Source organism: Leucopleurus acutus, assembly GCF_964270905.1.
Source record: "Leucopleurus acutus genome assembly, chromosome: 19".
NCBI classification, from domain to species: domain Eukaryota; kingdom Metazoa; phylum Chordata; class Mammalia; order Artiodactyla; family Delphinidae; genus Leucopleurus; species Leucopleurus acutus.
Genome location: NC_139161.1, coordinates 42,668,907 through 42,691,832, shown reverse-complemented (window position 1 = coordinate 42,691,832; position 22,926 = coordinate 42,668,907). Strand labels below are relative to the sequence as shown.

At 41.0% G+C, this 22,926-nt stretch overlaps 1 protein-coding gene across 2 annotated transcripts in view; it reads right to left on the bottom strand.

Moving 5' to 3' along the window:
• The window catches only part of MYO1D (myosin ID), a 346,176-nt gene that overhangs the window by 152,456 nt on the left and 170,794 nt on the right, over window positions 1–22,926 (bottom strand). For both annotated transcript variants that reach the window (XM_082860517.1, XM_082860518.1), the window contains exon 17: window positions 3,059–3,282. In XM_082860517.1, the coding sequence (XP_082716643.1) occupies window positions 3,059–3,282 (224 nt within the window). The remainder of the gene's footprint in view (window positions 1–3,058; window positions 3,283–22,926) is intronic.

Sequence of the window (22,926 nt, the reverse complement as noted above, 5' to 3'; positions counted from 1 at the left end):
AGGATGTGTGAGCAGGAAGTGGAGGTGCCAGCTGTATGGAAACTTGTTCCAGGAAGAGAAAACAGTGCGTGCAAAGGCTCTAAAGTGTGAACTTGTTTGGTGTGTGAGAGGACAAGCAAGGAGTCCTGGCAGCTGGAGCAGGGGCCTGGGGGAGGGGAACAGGAGGGGGTGTCAGAGGGAGAGCCGGGGCCAGGATCCACAGAGCCAAGGGGGCCCTGTGCCCGGTCAGCCTGTCCCCTCTTCACTGCCCACAGGGGCCCAGGACAGGGTCCACAGCTGACCGACTCCAGGTACCCATGGCAAACAGCTGTGCCTGGGAACCCGGATCCTAGCCACCCAAGCTGGGGGTGGTGTAGCACACGCTTCCTCATCCTGATCAAGTAACCTGCCATCTTTAAACACGTGTAGACGACAACAGCTGCCGCCGGAAAAGTGAGCAGCCTTGGCCACGTGAAGAAGAAGCTGGGCGTGAGGAAGGCTCCCAGCCTTCCCAGGATGAAAACGAATTACTAGGAGGCGTGGGAGCGAGCTGAAGCACGATTAGACACACACGGAGGCGGCAGAAGAAAACAAGACCCCACAATCACAGCAAAATCCTTTAACACACTTCTCTCAGGATTCCACAGGTCAGAAACGCAAGAATAAATGAAATGTGATACAGGGACTAGACCAGGGGTTGGTGAACTACAGCCTGTGCCGAACGCGTCCCATAGAGCTAAGAATAGTTTCTACGTGTTTAACCAAACAAAATAAAATATGTGACGAGGACCATATGGGGCCCACAAAGCCTAAGATATTTACTATCTGGCCCTTTACAGAAAAAGTGTGCCTTTGAACTAGATTAACACAGCTGGCAAGATTCATTCAATGTGTGTGTGTGTGTGTGTGTGTGTGTGTACAGTCAAGACACAGAGCAGATGTATTATGTTCAAAATGCTCATTGACTATAAGCCCTAAGAAGGCTGGCACAGTATTTCACATCTTTCTTGTTTGTCACTGTATCCCTAGAACCTAAGTCAGTGTCTGTGACACAGCAGGTGCTGAGTAAATACTTGCTGAATGAATAAACTGAGTTTTACAAAAAATAATCAATTCTAGGCCATACATAAAACCTCCAAGTCTAAAAAAGAAGACTGTACAGGCTACAGTGCGACATCACCAAAATCAATAATTCTTTGCAGCCATTAAAGATATGACATAGATCTTTATTTATTGTGATGGACAGGTCTCCAAGACTTATTTTTAAGTAAAGTCACATAACCATACATAGAGTCCCTCTTGTGGAAAAAAGAGAGGGGAAGAAAACCCAAATGCATACACACTCACAGTATAAGCACACATTTCCATAGTACTTATTATGTGTCAGGCACTATCTGAAATGCTTTATACATATTTACTCATAATACTTTCAACAACCCTATGAGCAGGTGCTGTGATTATGGCCCTTTTACAGATAAGAAAACTGAGGCACAGAGAGGTTAACTCATTTGCCCAAGGTTACACAGCTAGTCAGTGGCAGAGCTAGAATATGAACCCAGGCTCCAGGGTGTGTGTTCTTAACCACTGTATCATGCTTCTCTTGCGTGTGTATGTGTTTGTAAGTGCGTAGACAAAGATTTAGAAGGAGACAAACTAATTGTTAATGAGTGGTTATCTTAGGGGAAAGAAATAAAATGGGGAGAGACAAGAGGAGGTGTGGAGGATTTCAACTTTATATCCTGTAAATTTTTATATTATGTCACTTTATTTACTTTAAAAAACTTTTTTTGCCTGCACCGCGTAGCATGTGGAATCTTAGTTCCCTGACCAGGACCGAACCCATGACACTGCAGTGGGAGCACAGAGTCTTGACCACGGGACCTCCGGGGAAGTCCCTATGTCACTTCAAAAAAAATGAGCATATATTCACGTATCATTTAATCACTTTTTAGATTATGTCAAAAATGCAGGTGACAGATGACATAATTCATGAAACAAAATTTATCTGTGCAGTAAAAAGTCTGCCAAGATTTACAGCTAACATTTATAGTATTGCATGGGAGAATGGAGGGCTGGGGTGCTTTTGCTTTCAATAATGCTCTACTGTTTTATTTTTTTCTTTTTATGAGCAATCATTTTTTTTAAAAGCAAATGAGATATGTATTAAAGAGTTTTCCTTGCATGCGTTTTCTTTCTTTTTGATATCTGCCATTCAATACATTGATTTACATTCCATACATCAATGACATCAATACGTTAATTAGTTCATGGTGTTCTGGGCGGAATACCATAATGCCAAACGACCACATTTGAGAACCATCAGCCTAGTTTATGCGACTAGATGGCTGTACCTGAGACATAGCTAAACATATCTGGTGCACGCTGTCAACAAACCAGCTCAAAAAACGATGAGAAAGGAGCTATGGATAACGACAAAGTCAGACGCAGGGCAGTTTGTTAAGAACATGAAGATTAGCTGGAAAGGTATCAAATGTTGCATGGGCATTAATTAACTTATTTACTTATTTGTTTAAAAAAATAGCTTGCTCTATAACAGTGTTTTCTGCCTTTTACTTTAAAATCACCTGGAAAACTTTAAAAGGGACCTCCGCTTGGGCTCCGCTCCCCAGCACCATTAAACAGGGCTTTCTGGAGGTGGGACTTGGGCATCAGTGTGTTTTATAAACTCCTTGTGAATGTCAGGTGCGGGATAGAGAACCCCTGCTCTGAAAGGATGAACAGACATCCTAGTGTGAGTGATGTGTGGTGATTTTAATAAAGTTATCTTTTGCTAGTAAAAGAAAGTAGAGACATCATGCTACTAGCTTATCTTAAACTTGGCTTGATTCAGGCCTTGTGGCATACTGCTGTCTACGGCTAATGGAAAAATAAACAGACCGTTCTATTATTTGGAGGGGTAGGCAGATGCCCTTTGAAAGTGAAATCTACGAAGGTGGAGACACAAGCTAAAAGCAACGTCGCGTAGCAAATGGTGGAGCTAATGTCACGGTCTCAGATCTGTACATTTATATAGTACGTGTACTGCCACAAACGGATGCAGCACATACCAAGTCCTTACCTATTAAAAATAGCCTGTAGGGCTGCCTCGAAACGGCAAAGCACCCTGGGCGGGGCTGGCCACTTCACGTGCTTGCCGTGGTCCCGCATGGTCTTGATGCCGTGGAAGCGTCTGGCCACCTCGTGGATGTACGACTTCACTTTGTAGCGCCGGTAGTATCTGATAATTGTCAGAGCCGCCTTGGTCCTCTTGTACCGCATACGGGCCAGGGTGCCCCGCCACACCTTCGCAATAGAGGGAAAAAAAAAGGAAAATGTTGCTGGTTGGCTGAGTAGCAGATCACATTGAAATCACAGAAGCTCCTTTACTTAGAAGCTCAACCTGGCAATTTGTATGCGTCACAAAATCAGCCAGAGCATGTCAGTTCTGCCTGCCACCGACAGATGGCACTAGGAGTCACGTCCGTCATTTTGATTCAGTGTCTAGCTGTTCGTTACCTCCTAAGGAGGCGTGCACGAGTCTGAAGCAGAGCCCTGTTCTAACTTTACGGTCGTGTAAAGAAGAAAGCCAAAATACCATTATCTTTGGATAAATATTTTAAGAATGTTGAAAGGAAGCAAGATGAGTCAGAACACAAAGCCATCAGCATCCACAGTTCTCTTATGAAACCTAGCTTTGCACAGATTATACACATTGGCCACTAGTGTAATGTCGCATTGGATGTATGAACTGATTTATACAGTCTGTGCAGCACCCCCCTCCCCAGGTGAAGTCCCAAGAATTTAGATGTATTCGTGGAGAAAGGGTAAAAAACAAGTTACTAATATGAATCTGTTAAATTTTTTCAGTGATCAGAAATCAATCAGACATTATGTAAACGTCTCAGCGCCTGCTTTATCCAAACACGGTGAACTCACAGATACTTATATGTTTTTCAGGACCCCATACTTCTCAATGTCTCAAGTAAAAAGAAATCTGGTGTGATCTTCATTATTGGCTCTTCCCCTAAATATGCTTTCTACCACCAAAGTATTCTTTCTTCCACGGTATTTCCAGTATAAATCCCTTTCTTTCCCTTTCTGCTACTACAGTCCCAAGACCCCAGACGTCCTCATTGTTTTCTTGGATAAACTCCTCGTACACATCGCCATCACGCTCCAGGTGATACTCACTGCTGCTACTTAACTGACTGTCTCAGTTCTTAGGTTGAGGGTACTACTTCCCTCCCTGTCTCTGGCCTCTCAGGACCAAGATATTCAACCTCCAGTTCAAAGCCCACAGTATGGGTTCTCCAGGATCACTCAGGGTTCTTTTATTTCTTCTTAGATCCCCATCTGTGCCCACCACTTTCTCTCAGAAAAACTGGTGTGATACCTCTTTTATTCAGCCATTTTAGGTTGGTCTTCACGAAGGCTCCTAAACAGGTACCATGTGCTTACAAAGCCCTCCCTTTCTAGCCTGCTGTACAAATATGAGGAGGCCATCCACGGACCCCAAAGAGGAACTAATGGGTCAAGAAAAACCATGACATGTGAGGGAAACGCGACATAGGAGCAATTTCTGATGAACCTGGAGCTCACGTATAAACAGAATATATAAAGACACAGAGGCAGTGAAAAGTCACTCATTGGTGCACATGGCATCAGCACAGGAACCTGCTTTAGTCAAGATGCCTCTCTTCTTGTAGACGAATCTATCACGCACACAACTTTGTCAGGCCTCCACCCAAGTGCTAAAATAAAGGTCCCTTCTTTAGTATCTTGAAAAACCAAAAGAGTACAATTAGAGGGTAGAAATCTGTGATGCAGTTTTTTAAAGAAAACACATTTTTAAAGTTTCATACTGTTTGTTGCTTTTTTTTTTTTTTTAAGAGGAAGGAAATTAAGACCCCCCTGGAGCCACATCTATACAGGAAATCAATCTTATAATTTTCAAAAAGTGTTTTATAAAGATTTTTTATTAAAATGCTTTTGGTTAGACTCTAGTATAATCTGAAAAAAAATGTCTAAGTAGGTACTTTTTAAGGGGTAGGTTTTTTTTTGGACAACCTTTTCGATTTCATCTGTGTCCTTAGTTTATTTAGGTTTTGTGTAGTTGAAAAATCAGATAGCACAAAAATGCTATAAAAAAGACAGCAGCCCTTCCCCTTGCCCACCTAAGCCCACCTCCCCATCTCACAGTGTCATTTCATGCCAACTATTTTAACTGCTTCTTCTCGCGGCAGTTAAATACACATATAATTTATTTATATGTACACGCATACATATATGCAGTATACACGTATGCTGTATATACACATGTATTGTTATTTCTTGGTGATCCTTTGAGACCCTATCCAAATTACAGAAACTGGTGATTTAGCTCTCCTACCATCACTATTACCTCTCCTTTATAACCCCAATAATAATTACATCAAAAATGTAAAGTCAATAGTGTTTACATTATCACATCTGTTATATTAACTATATTATTTGGGAGAAAGGAATTTTGTGGGCCTGCAGTTATATCATCAACTTTATCAGAAGTCCCTTCGGCTTTATTTATTTTTCTAACATCAGAGAAAAAGTAGCAGTGAAAAACTACGGAGGCAAATGATTTCTATGCAAAAAAATGATTCATGTATTTTCCCTTATCATCCCTTATAAACGGATACGCTCCCCAGGCCTTTGTGTGGGAGAAAGGCTGTGGTTGATCGTCTCGTGAAGGGTCTGAAGGTTGGAACTTAAGGTATGAGACAGGTCTTCCCGTTTCCCTCTTTGTTTAAAGAGCTTAAACTGTGGGGGTTTTTCAAGTCATACAAAGCTTACCTCCAGAGAGGACTTAGCCTGATGACAGAGTGTCTAAAAAGGGGGAAAACTAAATATTATATCCAATAAGCAAATGCTTAATGCTTATTTGATTATGCCTAGAGAGGTTCAGCAAAAAACCAGGGAGCCAGAGGGGCCCTCATTCAACAATATGAACACGAAAAGTGGAACCAACCAGACATTATGTGCTTTAGGATCTGATGCAAGAGAGTGGGGGCTGAACCCTGAAGGAGATCTGATGGGATCTGGGAGAGGAAGTTATCAGAAGGTACAAGGCAGGGATCAGGGTGACGGAGAGGGCAAGCAACTCATTTCTTAGGTGGAACCAAGGATAGAGGCGAACAGAGCGGGTGAATTGGAGGATACACTGATGTATAAAAAGAGAACATTAGGGCCACAGGTCACACATCCCTGCTACTGAATTTTAGACACAATTCCTCTCTTCAGTACCTTGACCCCCTACAGTTAATTTTCAACACAGCAGCCGAGTGATCCTTTTTTTCTTTTTAAATTAATTAATTATTTTGGCTGCGTTCATTGCTGCATACGGGCTTTCTCTAGTTGCAGCAAGCGTGGGCTTCTCATTGCAGTGGCTTCTCTTGTTGCGGGGCACAGGCTCTAGGCGCACGGGCTTCAGTAGTTGTGGTGCATGGGCTCAGTAGTTGTGGCTCGTGGGCTCTAGAGAGCAGGCTCAGTAGTTGTGGCGCACGGGCTTAGTTGCTCCGTGGCATGTGGGATCCTCCCGGACCAGGGCTCGAACCCGTGTCCCCTGCATGGGCAGGCGGACTCTTAACCACTGCGCCACGAGGGAAGTCCCCCGAGTGATCCTTTTAAGACCAAAGTCAGATCGTGTCACTTCTCTGCTTAAAACACTGCTGCGGTGCTCCAGCTCCCCCAGACCGAAAGCCAAAGCCCCTCCCCTGGCCCACAAGGGCCACATGAGCTGGTACTGTCACTGCCCAGCTCCTTCCACTGTCCTCTCCCTGGCTCACTCCAGCCACACTGGGCCCTGCTCTACCCTGCACAGGCCTCCTGTCTCAGGGCCTTTCCTTATGCCTGGAAGGATCTTCCTCCAGATATCATATCACATGGCTATCTTCCTCACTCTCTAAGTCCATGCTCAGCTGTCACCTTCCCAATGAGCCCGGCCCTGACCATCTATGTAAAAAATTCCCCTTGTCCACCCTCCCCTCCTGGTACTCTCCACTCTCTGTACCATGCTCTATTTTCTTCTCTTGCCTCCAGCACTTAACACTCTATAACACCTGTAATTTACATATGACTGTATTGTTTATGCTCTCCCTCTACTGGAATTTAAGCTCTACTAGGCCAGGGATCTTTGCTTCTTTTGCTCACTGATGAATCTCCACTGCCTGGAACAGTGCCAAGGACATAGTAGCCACTCAATAGTATTTGTTGGGTCGTACGGCATACACCCTGAGAAAACCGTAATTCAAAAAGAGTCATGTACCACAATGTTCACTGCAGCTCTATTTACAATAGCCAGGACATGGAAGCAACCTAAGTGTCCATCAACAGATGAATGGATAAAGAAGACGTGGCACATATATACAATGGAATATTACTCAGCCATAAAAGGAAACAAAATTGAGTTATTTGTAATGAGGTGGATGGATGTAGAGACTGTCATACAGAGTGAAGTAAGTCAGGAATCTAAGAAAAAACAGGTTCTGAAGAACCTAGGGCCAGGACAGGAATAAAGACACAGATGTAGAGAATGGCCTTGAGGACATGGGGAGGGGAAGGGTAAGCTGGGACGCATAGCACAGGGAGATCAGCTCGGTGCTTTGTGACCACCTAGAGGGGTGGGATAGGGAGGGTGGGAGGGATACGCAAGAGGGAGGGGATATGGGGACCCATGTATATGTATAGCTGATTCACTTTGTTATACAGCAGAAACTAACACACCATTGTAAAGCAATTATATTCCAATAAAGATGTTTAAAAAAATAGTATTTGTTGAGTGACTGAATGTTTTCAACTTCTTCTTGCAAGCCTGATATTGAATCTTTCATTTTTGCTGTCACCTTTTCCACTTTCAAGAACTCACCCTCATTCTCCAAATATCCCTTTTAAAAGCATGTTGGGCTTCCCTGGTGGCGCAGTGGTTGAGAGTCCGCCTGCCGATGCAGGGGATGCGGGTTTGTGCCCCGGTCCGGGAGGATCCCACATGCCGCGGAGCAGCTGGGCCCGTGAGCCATGGCCGCTGAGGCTGCGTGTCCGGAGCCTATGCTACGCAACGGGAGAGGCCACAACAGTGAGAGGCCCGCGTACCGCAAAAAAAAAAAAAAAAAAAAGCATGTTGCTCTTGTTTTACAAAAGCATCCTTCCTCTCAAGCAGATGAATTATGGTTTTACTTTTTACGCTGCTCCCTACATTGCATCTGTTACCTATAAATCCCCTCTTCTCCCGCTTGTCTTCGTCTTGGTCTTTTGAGCTAGAGGCCTTGCTTGAATGTCTGGGGATCCTTGGCTGTCCATTCACTGAAAAGTGAAAAGCCACTTGGAAGCTCTGTATGTGTGCTTTGTGGGTGGTGGACTCCACTACAGGGCGACTAGGTGGGGACCAGCCATCTGTGGGGGACCCCAGTAATGTCCATACCTTAAACTGTTCTCTCATTGCTGCCAGAATTCTGAGTGAAGGGGGCTGGAGGATCTCTTTCATATCTAGACTTTCACTTAATTTACTTGATTTCAACGTGGTGCCTGAGCCCTCTCCTCCACTGGTGCATGGTGTCCCCAAGCCCAGAGCTTCTCTGGTTCAATTTCTTCAGAGTAAACTTCTTGTCTTCTATCAGAATGAGACTGAGGGAGCTCCTCCAACTTTGTGAGGTTAGGAGAGCTGGGTGTACAATTGCTCTCTTTTTAAAATAATTAATTAATTAATTAATTTTTTTGCTGTGTTGGGTCTTCGTTGCAGTGGGCGGGCTTCTCATTGCAGTGGCTTCTCTTGTTGTGGAGCACGGGCTTTAGGAGCGCAGGCTTCGGTAGTTGTGGCGCATGGGCTTAGTTGCTCCGTGGCACGTGGGATCTTCCCAGACCAGGGATCGAACCTGTGTCCCCTGCATTGGCATGTGGATCCTTAACCACTGGGCCACCAGGGAAGTCGTTATAATTGCTCTTTATACAGAGTTTCAACCCTTCTACTCCTCCAGCTCCACCCCTCACCCCTAGCTACAGAGGTACCTGGTCCTTCCCATCCTGAATCTTCCTACAGCCCAATGGTTGGGTGACCTGGCTTGCTTGTCTGCAGGCACTTAGATTTCAGCTTTCTCCACCAGCCTGGGGGGCTGACCACACGTTCACTTACTTCCAAAATTATGTTGATGCCTCTTTTCTGCTGTTGTTTCCATTATGGTTCTATTTGTCCCTGTGGGTTTCTCCAATTTTCATCCTTTACTGCTGATTGAGGGGTTTTGAGATGAGTAGATAGAAGCACAGTCTGTCACGTCCAACCAGATGTTTTATAATGCCATCTTAATTTGACCATGTTTTCCTCTTCCTTGGTGGTCAGGCATTTCAAAGCAACATCTGTCAGTCATTAAAGTACAAGATACACTTTGCAAAAGATGTAGGATCCTAGGTGACACTCTGTTAAGAAGTAGGTCAATTACATATCTTCAGTTTAGCTTCAGAAACAAACACAGGTCAGCTTTCTGTTTTTCTCTTGTTCTCCATGTTTTCGTTTTCTAGTCATTATGGGTGTTGGGTCTTTTCTGCCTGTTCTCAAACAGCTCCCTGTTGCCCTGAATTGGATATTCTCTTAGTTTCTACAACTGAAATCCTTCAAAATTCCAGCTTCCAAGCTTCCCAGGCCCTCCATGCCTAGGGAGAACTTTTGGGAGAAGCATCTTTCTTCTATTTCTAGTCTTAAGTCCTCCATACAGTAATTCTGGCTGAGTTCTCACAGTATATGGTTGCTAAAGAGTTGTGGTGGAGGAGAATTTACTTAGGTACCAGGTTGAACTCTGAGCAAATTGTAAAATACACAAAATCTATCTTTGGTATCCATATACCCCATCACATTTAGAATACGACATCCATTTTGGAATATTTCATGATTGATTAACGAAGGAGTTATTTTAAAGGAAGATTCAAAGACAGAAAAAATTTTCTGAGTTATTCCTCTTCAACGCAAATATCTCTATGAGGGACAAAATGAATAAAGACCTGATGTGCTATTTTTAAAATGCTAGTGCAGTACCCATGTTTTTACCAGAACAGCAGGTTAATATGGACCAAGAAGAAACTAAGACCCAGTAAATATAATTTGTGAGTTCTTAGCATAAATTTTGACACAAAATTCCTTGGTTTTACAGATAAATTAATAGCATTTCAGATGACCTAGGGGAGAAATTAAGAAATAATGAAATATACTAAGTGAAGTACGGCAGACAGAGAAAGACAAATATCATGATATCACTTATATGTGGAATCTAAAAGAATGATATAAATGAACTTAGTTACAAAACAGAAACAGACTCAGAAAACAAACTTATGGTTACCAAGGGGGAAAGGTGGAGGGGAGGGATAAATTAGGAGTTTGAGATTAACATACACACACACTACTATATATAAGACAGATAACCAACAAGGACCTACTGTATAGCACAGGGAACTCTACTCAATATTCTGTAATAACCTATAAGGGAAAAGAATGTGAAAAAGAATAGATACACGTATATGTATAACTGAATCACCTTGCTGTACACCTGAAGCTAACACAACATTGTAAATCAACTATACTCCAGTATAAAATAAAAATTAAAAAAAGAAATGAAATAACCAGATCTTCAGTCAATAAACAGATGTAAAACCTTCAAATAAAGAGACACCCCCTTCCAAAAAGAAAAAAAAAAGAGCATGTGTGAGCCTGATCATTATAAATTATCCTGATGAACTTAACTATGTGCGTGTGAGGTGTAATTTAGAAATGATCACCCCTAGCTTTACCTTGGTCTGGTAGACTAACTTGCCAAGTTAGTTGACTTGTGAACCTTCATTTGGGACTCATACATTTTCTATATGGCCTTCTCCAGATCCATTAGCCTAGAAATTCTTTAGTGCATACAATCGTTGCCTAATATGATGATGCTATAGTCTGACAACCTCCTTGTAACTGTAACATCAAGAAGCAACTGAACCTCTTAGTCAATTATTGTCAGAAGACTAGCTCAACATTAACTCTGTCAAAAACCAAATTGCAATTATTCTGAAGATAAATGAAAACAAAATTAATCCAGCAAACAGGTTAAGTAATTCTGATGGGCCTTTCAGGATTCAATCTCGTTCAAAAGTAAACTGCCTGTGGAGCTCTACTGAAGTGGTTGCTTTCCTCTGTTTGGTTAAAACATTTTTTTTTCTTAAGAGGTACAAAGTTGATAATTCATCTTCAAAAATCGCTCAGGTCAAGGCTATTTCAGAACTGCTTTTGGACACAGAACCTCAGGGTTTGGGCCAAGTGTTTGGACATTTCAGTAGATCCAACGAGGCATCTGGGGATGTTTTAAGTTTGTGTGAAGACACCTGCTGCCTTGTCCACCCCCAGATCCACTGTCATCCAAGACGGAGGTGGCTCATCAACCAGTCAGGGGACAGGTTGGGCTTTTATCTTATGTAACAAATGTTCTGACTTTTCTTCCTTTATATCTAGCATCTAGAACATGCAGAATTCCTTAAAAAAAAAACCACCAGAAACCCAGTAACCTTTGTTTCAGACGCTTGCAAATGATCTCAATTTTGAATGGTTCCCTAAATCTCTCAAAAACTCAGATAATAACTGGTATTTGAAAGGACCAGCCAGAGGTGCATCCTAACATTCTTTTCTATAGAGTTTCAAAAGTGAATTCTGGAACATAGGGCCTTTGAAATGCTCCTTGAAAAAAGGGTTCCATTTTCAGTAAGTTCAGGAAGGCTGCATACTGCAAGTCCTATTTGGAGATTCATAATGCACATTAGCATATTAAAAGCTCTAAGAAGTTCTATGTAAGTAAACCTATTTTAACTTTGTTCAACAAAATTTAAAAAACATTTAAATTTTTAAAATTTAAAAACAAAAGTTAACTACAGAACCCTTTGTACACAGATTACTCATTCATTTTGAAGGGGATCAGTATATGCCATCCCAAAACATGCCATGGTGGCATAAGCATTACTGAGCATTTGTTCGTTCCATAAGAATTTCCCAAATTCCTACTGTACGTTTGGTTTCTATCAGGGATATAGAGGGAAACAGGGGACACCTATGATATTCTAGGAAAAACCAAACATGCCTATGAGATAACTGGGAAACAACTACAACTGATCCCCTAAAAAGTGAGATCTGGTCAAAGGCCACAACAATGGAAACCTCCATGTAAAGAAGCTTGAATTCCTGTCACAGTGAGGCTCTTTCAAGGAAGTCCAGCACTGCGAGAGGGACAGCTCCCTGAGTGGCAGGGAGTTGGGGCGGAGTGGAAAGAATCTTTCCCTGGAGAGGCCAGCATTCCCTACAGACTACTTTGCAGGCTTCAGGTGCTTCGGCTGTAAAGCAAGGATGTTACACTAGATGATTTATAAGAGCACATACTCATATTCTATCTTAACAGCTACTGAAAATGAACGAAAATTTTAAAGTGTTAAAGGTTCTTTCTGATCTAAAGTGCGCATGGCATTGACAACCACTATCTTTGATTTTCATCTGATTACGGTTATGACTCCTCAGACTAGGGAGAGAAAACATTATTTCATTATTAGGTACTAGGCCTTATGCTAGACACTTGATATACATTAAAAATAGGTTTTTAAAGCACTTATGCTTGACATATATTTGTACGTTGCTGCCTTATGTTTCTCGTACTAATAATTCAACATTAAAAAAAAGCAGGGAATACATTTGACATAAGTTTCTTGAAGTCATACATTAATATATTTTTTGCTGGCAAACGCTTGGCTTTGAGAAACAGTCATTTTTCAGACCTAAAAACCCTGCTTCTACAAAGGAATGTGATTCATATTCACAGCTCTTGCTAGGAGCCTGGCTCTGGCTGTAGGCAATGGGTGATGGCGCCAGGAGGGTTTTGTTGAGACCAGCGCTCTTCAATGTATCCCTGTACCCCAAATATGCTACCGGTTCCCAGTGTTCACACTGATGGTGATGATGTTTCCTAGGGGGGGATTTCAGAATGTTGGGGGAAGGAAATAATCCCTTAGATTACTTGGGTAAACATTAAATATGCTTCCCCTTTTTATTTTTCTGTCTTAGACTGTAATTAATGTAAGGCGGAATGGCAGGATAAGAGAAAGTATACTTATTAAGGACAGATACTTTTTCAACAGTTCAAATTTACACAAGTTGAACATAATATGATTAAAAAACTATGAAGATCATTCATGGCCATAACTCAATGCCAAAGAGAAAAAAAAGAATACAACTGTACTGTTGGGTGCATGATTTCTCATAATAGTAGGCAACACACTATTATGATCAGAGTATTAAGTAGCTCATGCTGGAAAAATGCTGTGGTGAGACAGACAGAAATGCTACTATTTAGAGAAAAATCTAAACTAAAATGCTAGGTTTTCTCAGTGATGTTGAGGTTTTATACTTGTACACATAGCTATAACTATATTACTGAAAATCCTACCGGAAACACAACCTTGTACTTACAAATCTGAAAAATCCTACTACCTAATCTATTTCTTTCCCAAGAAATGTTTTATAACATAATATTTGAAGACTGAAGTTTCTTAGTTATATACCAATCAAGTCAGAACAGAGTTAAAATGGATGTCAACAGGAATATAATTAATTTTTCAACTAATATAAATATAATATAAATATAACGTGTACATTTTTATCAGTCATTTAAAATTCTTTTTTTATAAACTGCATATTTCTAGCTTTTAAATCCATTTTCTTTGGATTGTCTTTTATTGATTTGTATGAGCTCTTTATAAATTAAGGGAATTATCTTTTTGTTATTAGCATTTTAAATAGTTTTTCCAGTACGGCAATGATCTTTTGGTACTATTTATGGTATACTACCATACAGAAGTTGTCTTTTAAAAAAATTGTGTGCGGTCCAGTGTATTCATTTTTCTTTTATGGTTACATACGTATTTTACACAAAACCGAGATCACATAATAATCATAAAGTGCTTTGTAATGCTTTTTAGTTGATACATCAAGCACATTTTCCCATGTGATCAAATGGCCTCCTATAATGTGATTCTGAACGGCCTCACAGTACTCAACCAGATACATGCATATAATTCAGTTAACTAACCTCCTACTGTGCGGTATTTCTGGTGTTTTCTGCAATTTAAAATATCATTTTAGGAGTAACATTGTACATATTCTAATTCTAGAAATAGAATTGCTGCTGTGACTCATTTATATTTCCAAATGCCACATACTAAAGTATTCATTTCCAAACTCTACCATGCGAAGAGTTAAAAAGAATTAACGAGATTGATATAGGATAACATATTGTTGCTATGGTTCAACTGCTTCGATTAGGAATATAAAAAATTCACTGGCTATTAGAATTTTTTCTGTTGTGAATTCTCTCTTCATTCCTTGTTTTTGTCCATCACATATTTGTAATTTTACATAATGATTTGTAAGGGCTTTTTATATATGAAATCAGCTGAACTTTTATTACATTTACAAAGGCTCTTTAGCATTTTGCCTTTTAACATCTGCTGGCCATGGTTATTGGTCGTGGCTAATAAAACATGAGAAGACATTTTCTAGGTGTTTCTGAGAAAGAAAATTTCTCACTCTTCGGAGAGAACGTCCAAGTACTTCTAGAAGAGATTTCCTTGAATAACGAAACGTGGCTTCTGTAACTGTTGGCAGCCATCTGGCAACCACAAGGGGGAGCCACACTGAGAATGAAGATGATCCAAGAGAAGGCTTCCTGATGTATGAAATAAATCCCCGTTATACTCGGTGCCCGTCTGAATTGAGTTTTCTTTTTACGCTCTCCCCTCCTCCCCTCCCCTCTATTCCTTTCCCCTTCCCTCCTACTCTCTCTTTCTCCCCTTCTCCCTTCCTTGCAACTGAACACATTGGGATACAATGATATTTTTTGAGAAACAAGCAGCTGCATAGCACAGGGAGATCAGCTCGGTGCTTTGTGACCGCCTAGAGGCGTGGGATAGGGAGGGTGGGTGGGAGGGAGACGCAAGAGGGAGGAGATATGGGAACATATGTATGTGTATAACTGATTCACTTTGTTATAAAGCAGAAACTAACACACCATTGTAAAGCAATTATACTCTAATAAAGATGTAAAAAAAAATCAAATATGTGTCTAGGGACTTCATTGGCCGTTCAGTGGTTAAGACTCTGCCTTTCAATGCAGGGGGCGTGGGTTTGAGCCCTGGTCGGGGAACACACATGCCTCGGGGTGTGGCCCAAAAATTTAAATAATAAATAAAAATAGATAAATTGTACATCTCTTAGGAAAAAATTTCAAATATGTGCCTATAAAAAGAATTTGTTTTGTTAATAAGCTCTATGTGGAGGCGTGGTCTCGATCACAAATAGGAGAGAGCCTTTATTCACAATCACTTCATGAATGGCAGGAAACTCGTGTCTACTCTAGTAGATTACCCATAATTAAAGATGTGTGAAATGCCCACTAAAGCTCTGGACTCTTTGAAATACAAATGAGTGACCGGCTACGGCTGATGAATGTGACAGGAGAAATGGTCGACTTGGATCGAACATATGTGAGTGGAATGGATCTAAGTCAGATCCCACCTGGTCAGGCATTAAGAAGAGTTAACATTGGAAATCTCTATGAGGATGTCTCCTCTGAAATGGCTGTATAAAAAAAACACTAGGAAATAATCAGGAATATACAACAATCAGGATATATATATATAGCCACACTCCCACCCACCCACATACATAAAATTACTTGACTGAAAAAGGTGTAAGCTACAGTGAAAGGGTATATTCTACAGATTTAATATATAAGTTATATTAAATCAGCATTTTCATACAAAGTCAGCTCACCCAATCTTGGATTTAGAGAATAATCGGACCGCTTTTAGAACGAACATCAGCGTTAGACTTGCCAATAAACAGCTCTTTCGGTCTGTGAAATGTTTTAGGACCGTCAAACTCTACCCTTCTTTTTGGTCTTTTTCACTCATCTCAACTGGCTTGTGATCAATATTTCATGGAACTCTTCCTTAGCTGCCCTCCAGGTATCCTTCCAGAAAACCTAAACCCAAATTCCAGCTGAAAACTTCAGAAATTCTGCTGCACTGAGCCTTGAAGAAAGGCATGTGCACCAGTATTAAAAAAAAAAAAAAAAGTGACAGAAGCACAGACATGGCAGTGATACTGCTGGAAATGCCTTCCAAATGTTCACACCCTCTCTTGCTGCGGAGTTGTTTGCTTATGTAGTTCCCTCTGCTTGCATCTCCTCTCCCTGGACTTTTCCTAGAGTCAGCTCGTTCTCAATTTTTCGGTCTCATTTGAATGTCACCTCCTCAGAGAGGTCTTCCCTGGCCAGCCTATTTCCCTTGTCCTCTGAATGACTGCCCCAATTAAAGCCTCCTCTCCTTCATAACTGTTACATAATTTATAATTATTCGTTGACTAAGTTTTTCATCTTGCTGATCAATTAGAATGTATGCTGCATGAGGAGAAGGACTATTTCTATTACATTCATCTGGGTGTCTCCCAAGAGTGCCTGGCAATAAACACATTTGTTGAATGAATGGATACTTATTGACTTGAATACACTAAAGATCTTTTATTACAAGTTTAAAAGAAGACTTACTTATCTGTGAAGAAGGCCCCATGGAATGTTTTACAACCAAGTAACCTTAGGGTTTAAGAGCTCACTTAAGAGAAACAGACAACTCATCCTGTTACACAACAGGGCAGCCAGCCAAGCACATGATGAAACATTCAAGGAAGTAACACACGGCAGCTGCCATGCAGTTCTCAAGTCTTAAGGGAATTTCAAAATCAGTGGTGACCCTTGATGGTTCTAGAGCAGTCTAGCATGAATGAGCATCTGCTTGGCAAACTGTTGCCAGTTTGCCAGTGAGGAACATGAGGCGTGAAAAGTCTGGTTTTCAGTGAATGTTTCGTTTACGTTAAAAGAATTTCTTTCACTAAAAACGTAAAAATCTTCATCTTAAATATGGATACTCTAAATTAAGTTCCTAATTCCCTATTCATCCCAGTTACAGGATTTTTCAGGAAAAATTCCCCCTTTGCCTTTTTACTTTCTTCCTTTTTTTTTTTCCTTGACACAAGTCAACAACTTAGTGTCACTGCTTTTTATCAAGTGACTGAGGAAAATGTGACCTGGTACATCCTTATTCTGTCCTGGAGCCAAAGAGACTGAGAAAGAGCTCATAGACTCTGCTGTGTATTACTCCTTTCTTTCACTGGGCCTGTGAGAATAATCTAATTCCTCTATTACTGGAATGAGAGGGAAGAGGGGGGGAAAAAAAAACCCTAGACTGGGAAATTCTATCCAATTGAAATATACAAATATTGTATACTAGTTCTCAAATTACCAAAAATCAGGTTCCAATGAAAGTATAAGGAACCAGCTCTTGGTTAGATCACTTAGATGAACTAGCTATTCAGGCTCATAGGTCAAGGATGACTGAGAAGATACTGTAATTAATGTCACTTTGGCTTTAACTCAGCAGCTGACAGGTATTCTCTAGTTCCCTTCTCTTCTTGCGAGGCTACCCAGCACAGATTCTGTTCTGCCAGAGGGGCAGAAAACTCTTGCTTCTTTTTCACATCTCCAAGGAGTTCACTGAGTCACTACATTATGGCAAAAGGAGCTAGGTAGCTCATTCCACATCTGTGGAGGTTTATCCTCTAAATCAAACATCATGCAACAAGTTTCCTGTGATCATCACAGTCAGGGCTGTATCTGGCCAGGCTAAGACTACAAAACACGTAGCGTCTTGACTTAACCTTCAAATAACAACTATAGCAAACTGTCTTATTACTAAATAACTTTGCTTGGAATCCTGGATTTTCTTCCTCTTCCAAATACATATATTGTTAACGTAGCTTTAAGTTAGTTGCCATCTACAGAAAACCCCACGCTAAGTTGTTATGATAGCAAATATTCATTCCTTTACTCTTGACCTACATGGGTCACCCCATTGATGTGACCCGCTTTGGTCAACGAGATATATATACACGTGACCTGAACAGCTTGAAATGTGCTTGTGTGGTCAGCCTTGCCCTCTTAGGCTTTTGCTGTTACCATGAGAAGAACATGCCCCTGGGATCCATTGACACCAGAAAAAAATAAGCCACACGTGGAGCCAATCTGTACTCAACCCACCGCCTGGGATGGACTCAGCCCAAAATGGCCAAACCTCGGATGCATGAGGAGGAAGTAAATTCTGTTACAGCCACTGCGTTTCAGAGATGTGGTGGGTTGAACAATCCCCCCCCCCCCCGCCCACAAAAAGATTTCTACCTCTTAATCCTTGGAACCGGTAAATGTTATTTCACGTGACAGAAAAAGGACTTTGCAGATGTGATTAGGTTAAGGATCTTGAGATGGGGAGATTATCCTGGATTATCTGTTTGCACCCTAAATGCAATCCCATGTATCTATATAAGAGGGAGGTGGTAGGAGATCTGAAGACAGACGAGGGGATGACATGTGACTATGGAAGCAGAGACTGGAGCCACAAACCATGGAATTCCGGCAGCTACCAGAAGCTGGAAGAAGCCAGGACTAGATTATCCCCTACAGCCACTAGAGGAAGTGTGGCCTTGATGTCACCTTGATTCTGGCCCAGTGAAACTGATTTCAGACTTCTGGGCTCCAGAACTGTGAGAGGATAAATTTCTGTTGTTTCAAGCCACCGAGTTTGTGACAATTTTTACAGTTGTCACAGGAAACCAATACAGGTGGTTTGTGGCATAATTATGCCAATGGTCAACTGATATATACCCAAACCAATAATAATAATATTAATATTAATAATATCAATGTTCATAAGAATAGCAAACATATAGTACCTGCCATATGCTAGGCACTGATCAAAGTATGATGAATATATTAAGTCATTTAATACTCACAACTATAAGGTGGCTACTCTTACTTCCCTTTTACAGATGAGGAAACTGAAGAACAGAGAGGTCCCAAAGTTTCATCTTGTAAGTGTTGGAGCTGGGATTGGAACCCAAGTGCCTGGTGGTTGACTGAAGCCAAGAACCACCTGCTGGTTAGGCAGCAGTAGAGACTAGAAAGTACACAGAAATTAGCGATTCTTCAGCTCTGGCAGCAGAGTTAAAACTTAAAGGCTTCTTTCCCAGTTAGGAATAACGCTTATGCCTACTAATTACTCCATTTGCTTGGTAGGATGAAGGTACCTCATTTAAATGCATATGACTAGCTCTTAAATATTAATACACATAACATAGCTAACAGAAACCTCTACAATCCCAGAGCACCTAGTATTGAGTCATGACACTATATTATTGTCAAAATACCACGTGAGGCACTGTGCACAGGGCATCACGCTGGGGCCCCTGGGTGGAGTACAAACAAGCATAAGGACACTGCATCCCTCAACAATGTATAATCTGGTTGAGGAGAGAAGACAAATGTGCAAAATTAATAGATGATCTACAGCCTACAGAAATCTTAGAATTCGGCGGGAATCTTTGAGCTGAAGACCTCTTATAAACCATCAGCTGGGAGGTTCTCTGCCCTGACTCTTCCACGGCACACCTTAGGAAGGACATTCACACGTGCAACACACGTGCAACACACGTGCAACACACGTGCAACAACCCTCGGGGGTTGTACCATCCCTGAAATGGGCCTTTCTTGCCCACTCAAGAAAGCAAATATAAATTTTATAGAAATAAACTCACATCAGCTCCTATTTATAAATTAATTCATTACCTTTGCTAACTTATTATTAATACCAAGTTACTCATAATACACCTCATACTTGATTGTAACAGATGTGCCCATATCCAAGCCTATCGTTTTACAGATAAAGGAAGTGATGACCTAAAACCTTACACAAACTCCAAACTAACAGCAGGCCCACAGCTCCCACCTCCTGTTGAAGTTACTGCCTCAGAGAGCCACATAAAATCGACAAATGGGTGCTGGTGAAGGAAGTAAAGATGACTTTATTTAGACTAGTCTGGCCAGGAGGGCTTGAGTGAGGGGGTGGAGTCTAATTTGAAGATACAAAAGGCAAAGGCAAATGGTATGTGTAAAGCGCACAGGTGGGACAGATGTATGTGGGAGTGCAGGGAAAAACACGATGATGCTGCATGGTGGCACAGGGAAAGATGCTGGCAGAGCCTGGTCTGAATTTTGTAGGTGATTGAAGGGCTTCTGAACAGAGGAACATCATTAAAACTCAGATGGTGATGCTTTGCAGATGTGGGTCAAGGAGAGAAGCTTGGAAGATCACACAGAAGTGGTCCAGGGGCCCCATACCACAACCATCACCGTGGTTCTGCTGATTTTCATCTGGAACAGCCCTTTACAGTGTACACAGCATGACTTCAATTTAGAAAACAGTGTGTGTAAGAGAGAGTAGGACAGGGACTGTTATGACACCTTCCAAAGCACTAACAGTAGTTACCTTTCTGGTGGTGAGATGATGGATGATGTTATTTCCTTCTTTAAATATATTTTGAAATTTCACAATGAATACGTATTACTTCATAATAAAAACAATTAAAATTTTAGATGGAAATAATGTGATTACAGCTCTATGTTGTTCCTATTTACAATCCATTTTAAAAATAAATTTATTTATTTTTGGCTGCATTGGGTCTTTGTTGCTGCGCGCAGGCTTTCTCTCTAGTTGCAGCAAGCGGGGACTACTCTTCGTTGCTGTGCGCGGGCTTCTCATTGTGGTGGCTTCTCTTGTTGCGGAGCATGGGCTCTAGGGCACACAGGCTCAGTAGTTGTGGCTCGCAGGCTCTAGAGCTCAGGCTCAGTAGTTGTGGTGCACGGGCTTAGTTGCTCCACAGCATGTGGGATCATCCCAGACTAGGGCTCAAACCCATGTCCCCTGCATTGGCAGGCGGATTCTTAACCACTGCACCACCAGGGAAGCCCAATAATCCATTCAAAGTACAGTACACTTGTGAATAAAGTACTTGGTCTGTAACCTGCATTTAAATCACGAGTGCTTGGGCTTCCCTGGTGGTGCAGTGGTTGAGAGTCCGCCTGCTGATGCAGGGGACACGGGTTCGTGCCCCGGTCCGGGAAGATCCCACATGCCCCAGAGCGGCTGGGCCCGTGAGCCATGGCCGCTGAGCCTGCGTGTCCGGAGCCCGTGCTCCACAACGGGAGAGGCCACAACAGTGAGAGGCCCACATACCACAAAAAAAACCCCCAAAAACATAAATCACGAGTGCTTGATTGTATTTTTACTTCCCCGAGGATATCTGTCACTGACATATTTTCTATGAGTGCTTGATTTCTTTGGGTGTTTGTATCTACACAAATACAATAAGACCAACTCAGGACAACTGGCTAGTAAACATCTTATTTTGAAATTAAATTTTCTTAAAAATATAGAATCTCTGGGTAAAGAAGATGTGGTACATATATACAATGGAATACTACACAACCATGAAAAAGAATGAAATAATGCCATCTGCAGCAACATGGATGGATCTAGAGATTATCATACTAAGCGAAGTAAGTCAGAAAGAGAAAGACAAATACCATATGATATCACTTATATGTGGAATCTAAAACATGACACAACTGAACTTATCTACAAAACAGAAACAGACTTGCAGACATAGAGGACAGACCTGTGTTGCCAAGGGGGAGGGGAGTAGGGCAGGGATAGATTGGGAGTTTGGGGTTAGCAGATACAAACTATTATATATAGAGTGGATAATCAACAAGGCTGTACTGTATAGCACAGGGAACTATATTCAATATGCTGTGATAAACCATAATGGAAAAGAATATGAAAAAGTATATATGTATATATATACATATATATATATATATATTTAACTGAATCACTTTGCTGTACAGCAGAAACTAATACAACATTGTAAATCGATTATACTTCAATAAAAAAATACAGATCCTCCTTGCAGTACTGAATTTGAATGCAGAGTGATGTCTGGCAACAGTAAGACTGTCTGACATAAAATACTGAATATAAATAGCCCTAAATTTTCTTTAGTTATAAATAAACCCCCCCAAAGGGATGACTCCTCCTCAGTCTATATAATGGGTGTGTGTGTGTGCGTGCACACGCATGCAGGTGTAGGTATGTCTAGAATTAACAATGTGGTTAAAAAGGAATCATACTGAACATCCTGTTTTGTAACACATATTCTCACTTAACATTTATCATGAGCACTTGATGTTATTAAATTTCTTTATATTGTCACTGCTAATGGCTGCTTAGTTTTCTATTGTAGGGATATACCACAATTTATATGACTCACTTCTTAACATTCTTCTCCATTATTTTCCACTTTCATGAGAAATACTGAAGAGAAAATTCTTACAGCTGGATTTTTACATGAATTTTCTTAGTATAAATTTCTACAAGCATAATTGCTAGATTAGAGGCAAACCCAACTTTTAGATTTTTTGGAAACACATTGCTAAACTACTGTCCAGAAAGTTCTCATCAATTTACTCTCATGCCAGTAGTAAACGTATCATCAACAACACTGTGTAGGATTAAAAGAAAAAAAAAAAACAAACGCTGAGTATCTGATAGGTGAAAATATAGTTGCTGGCCATTTTTCCTTTTTTTTGGTGGACTGATTGTCTATAGTTTTCCTCAGTTTTCTAGTGAGGTATTTATTTCATTTCTTTGGAAGGGCCTTTTGTACGTTAGAGGTATTTATACTGTGCATGTGCTGAAATGAAAAAGATCGAGTTTAAAGCCACTATACGTCTCCCCATAAAGAGAAACCGAATGCTCTAAATATATGCAATAAATAATGATACATTTCCCAGAACATGTTGAATATTTCATAAACTTTTTTGGTTAGCAAAACTTAATAGTCCAAGCAGAATGTGTTTAAATGTGCCATGACAAAGATATAAGCAATTTCTGACACACTTAGATTTCTTAGTGCTA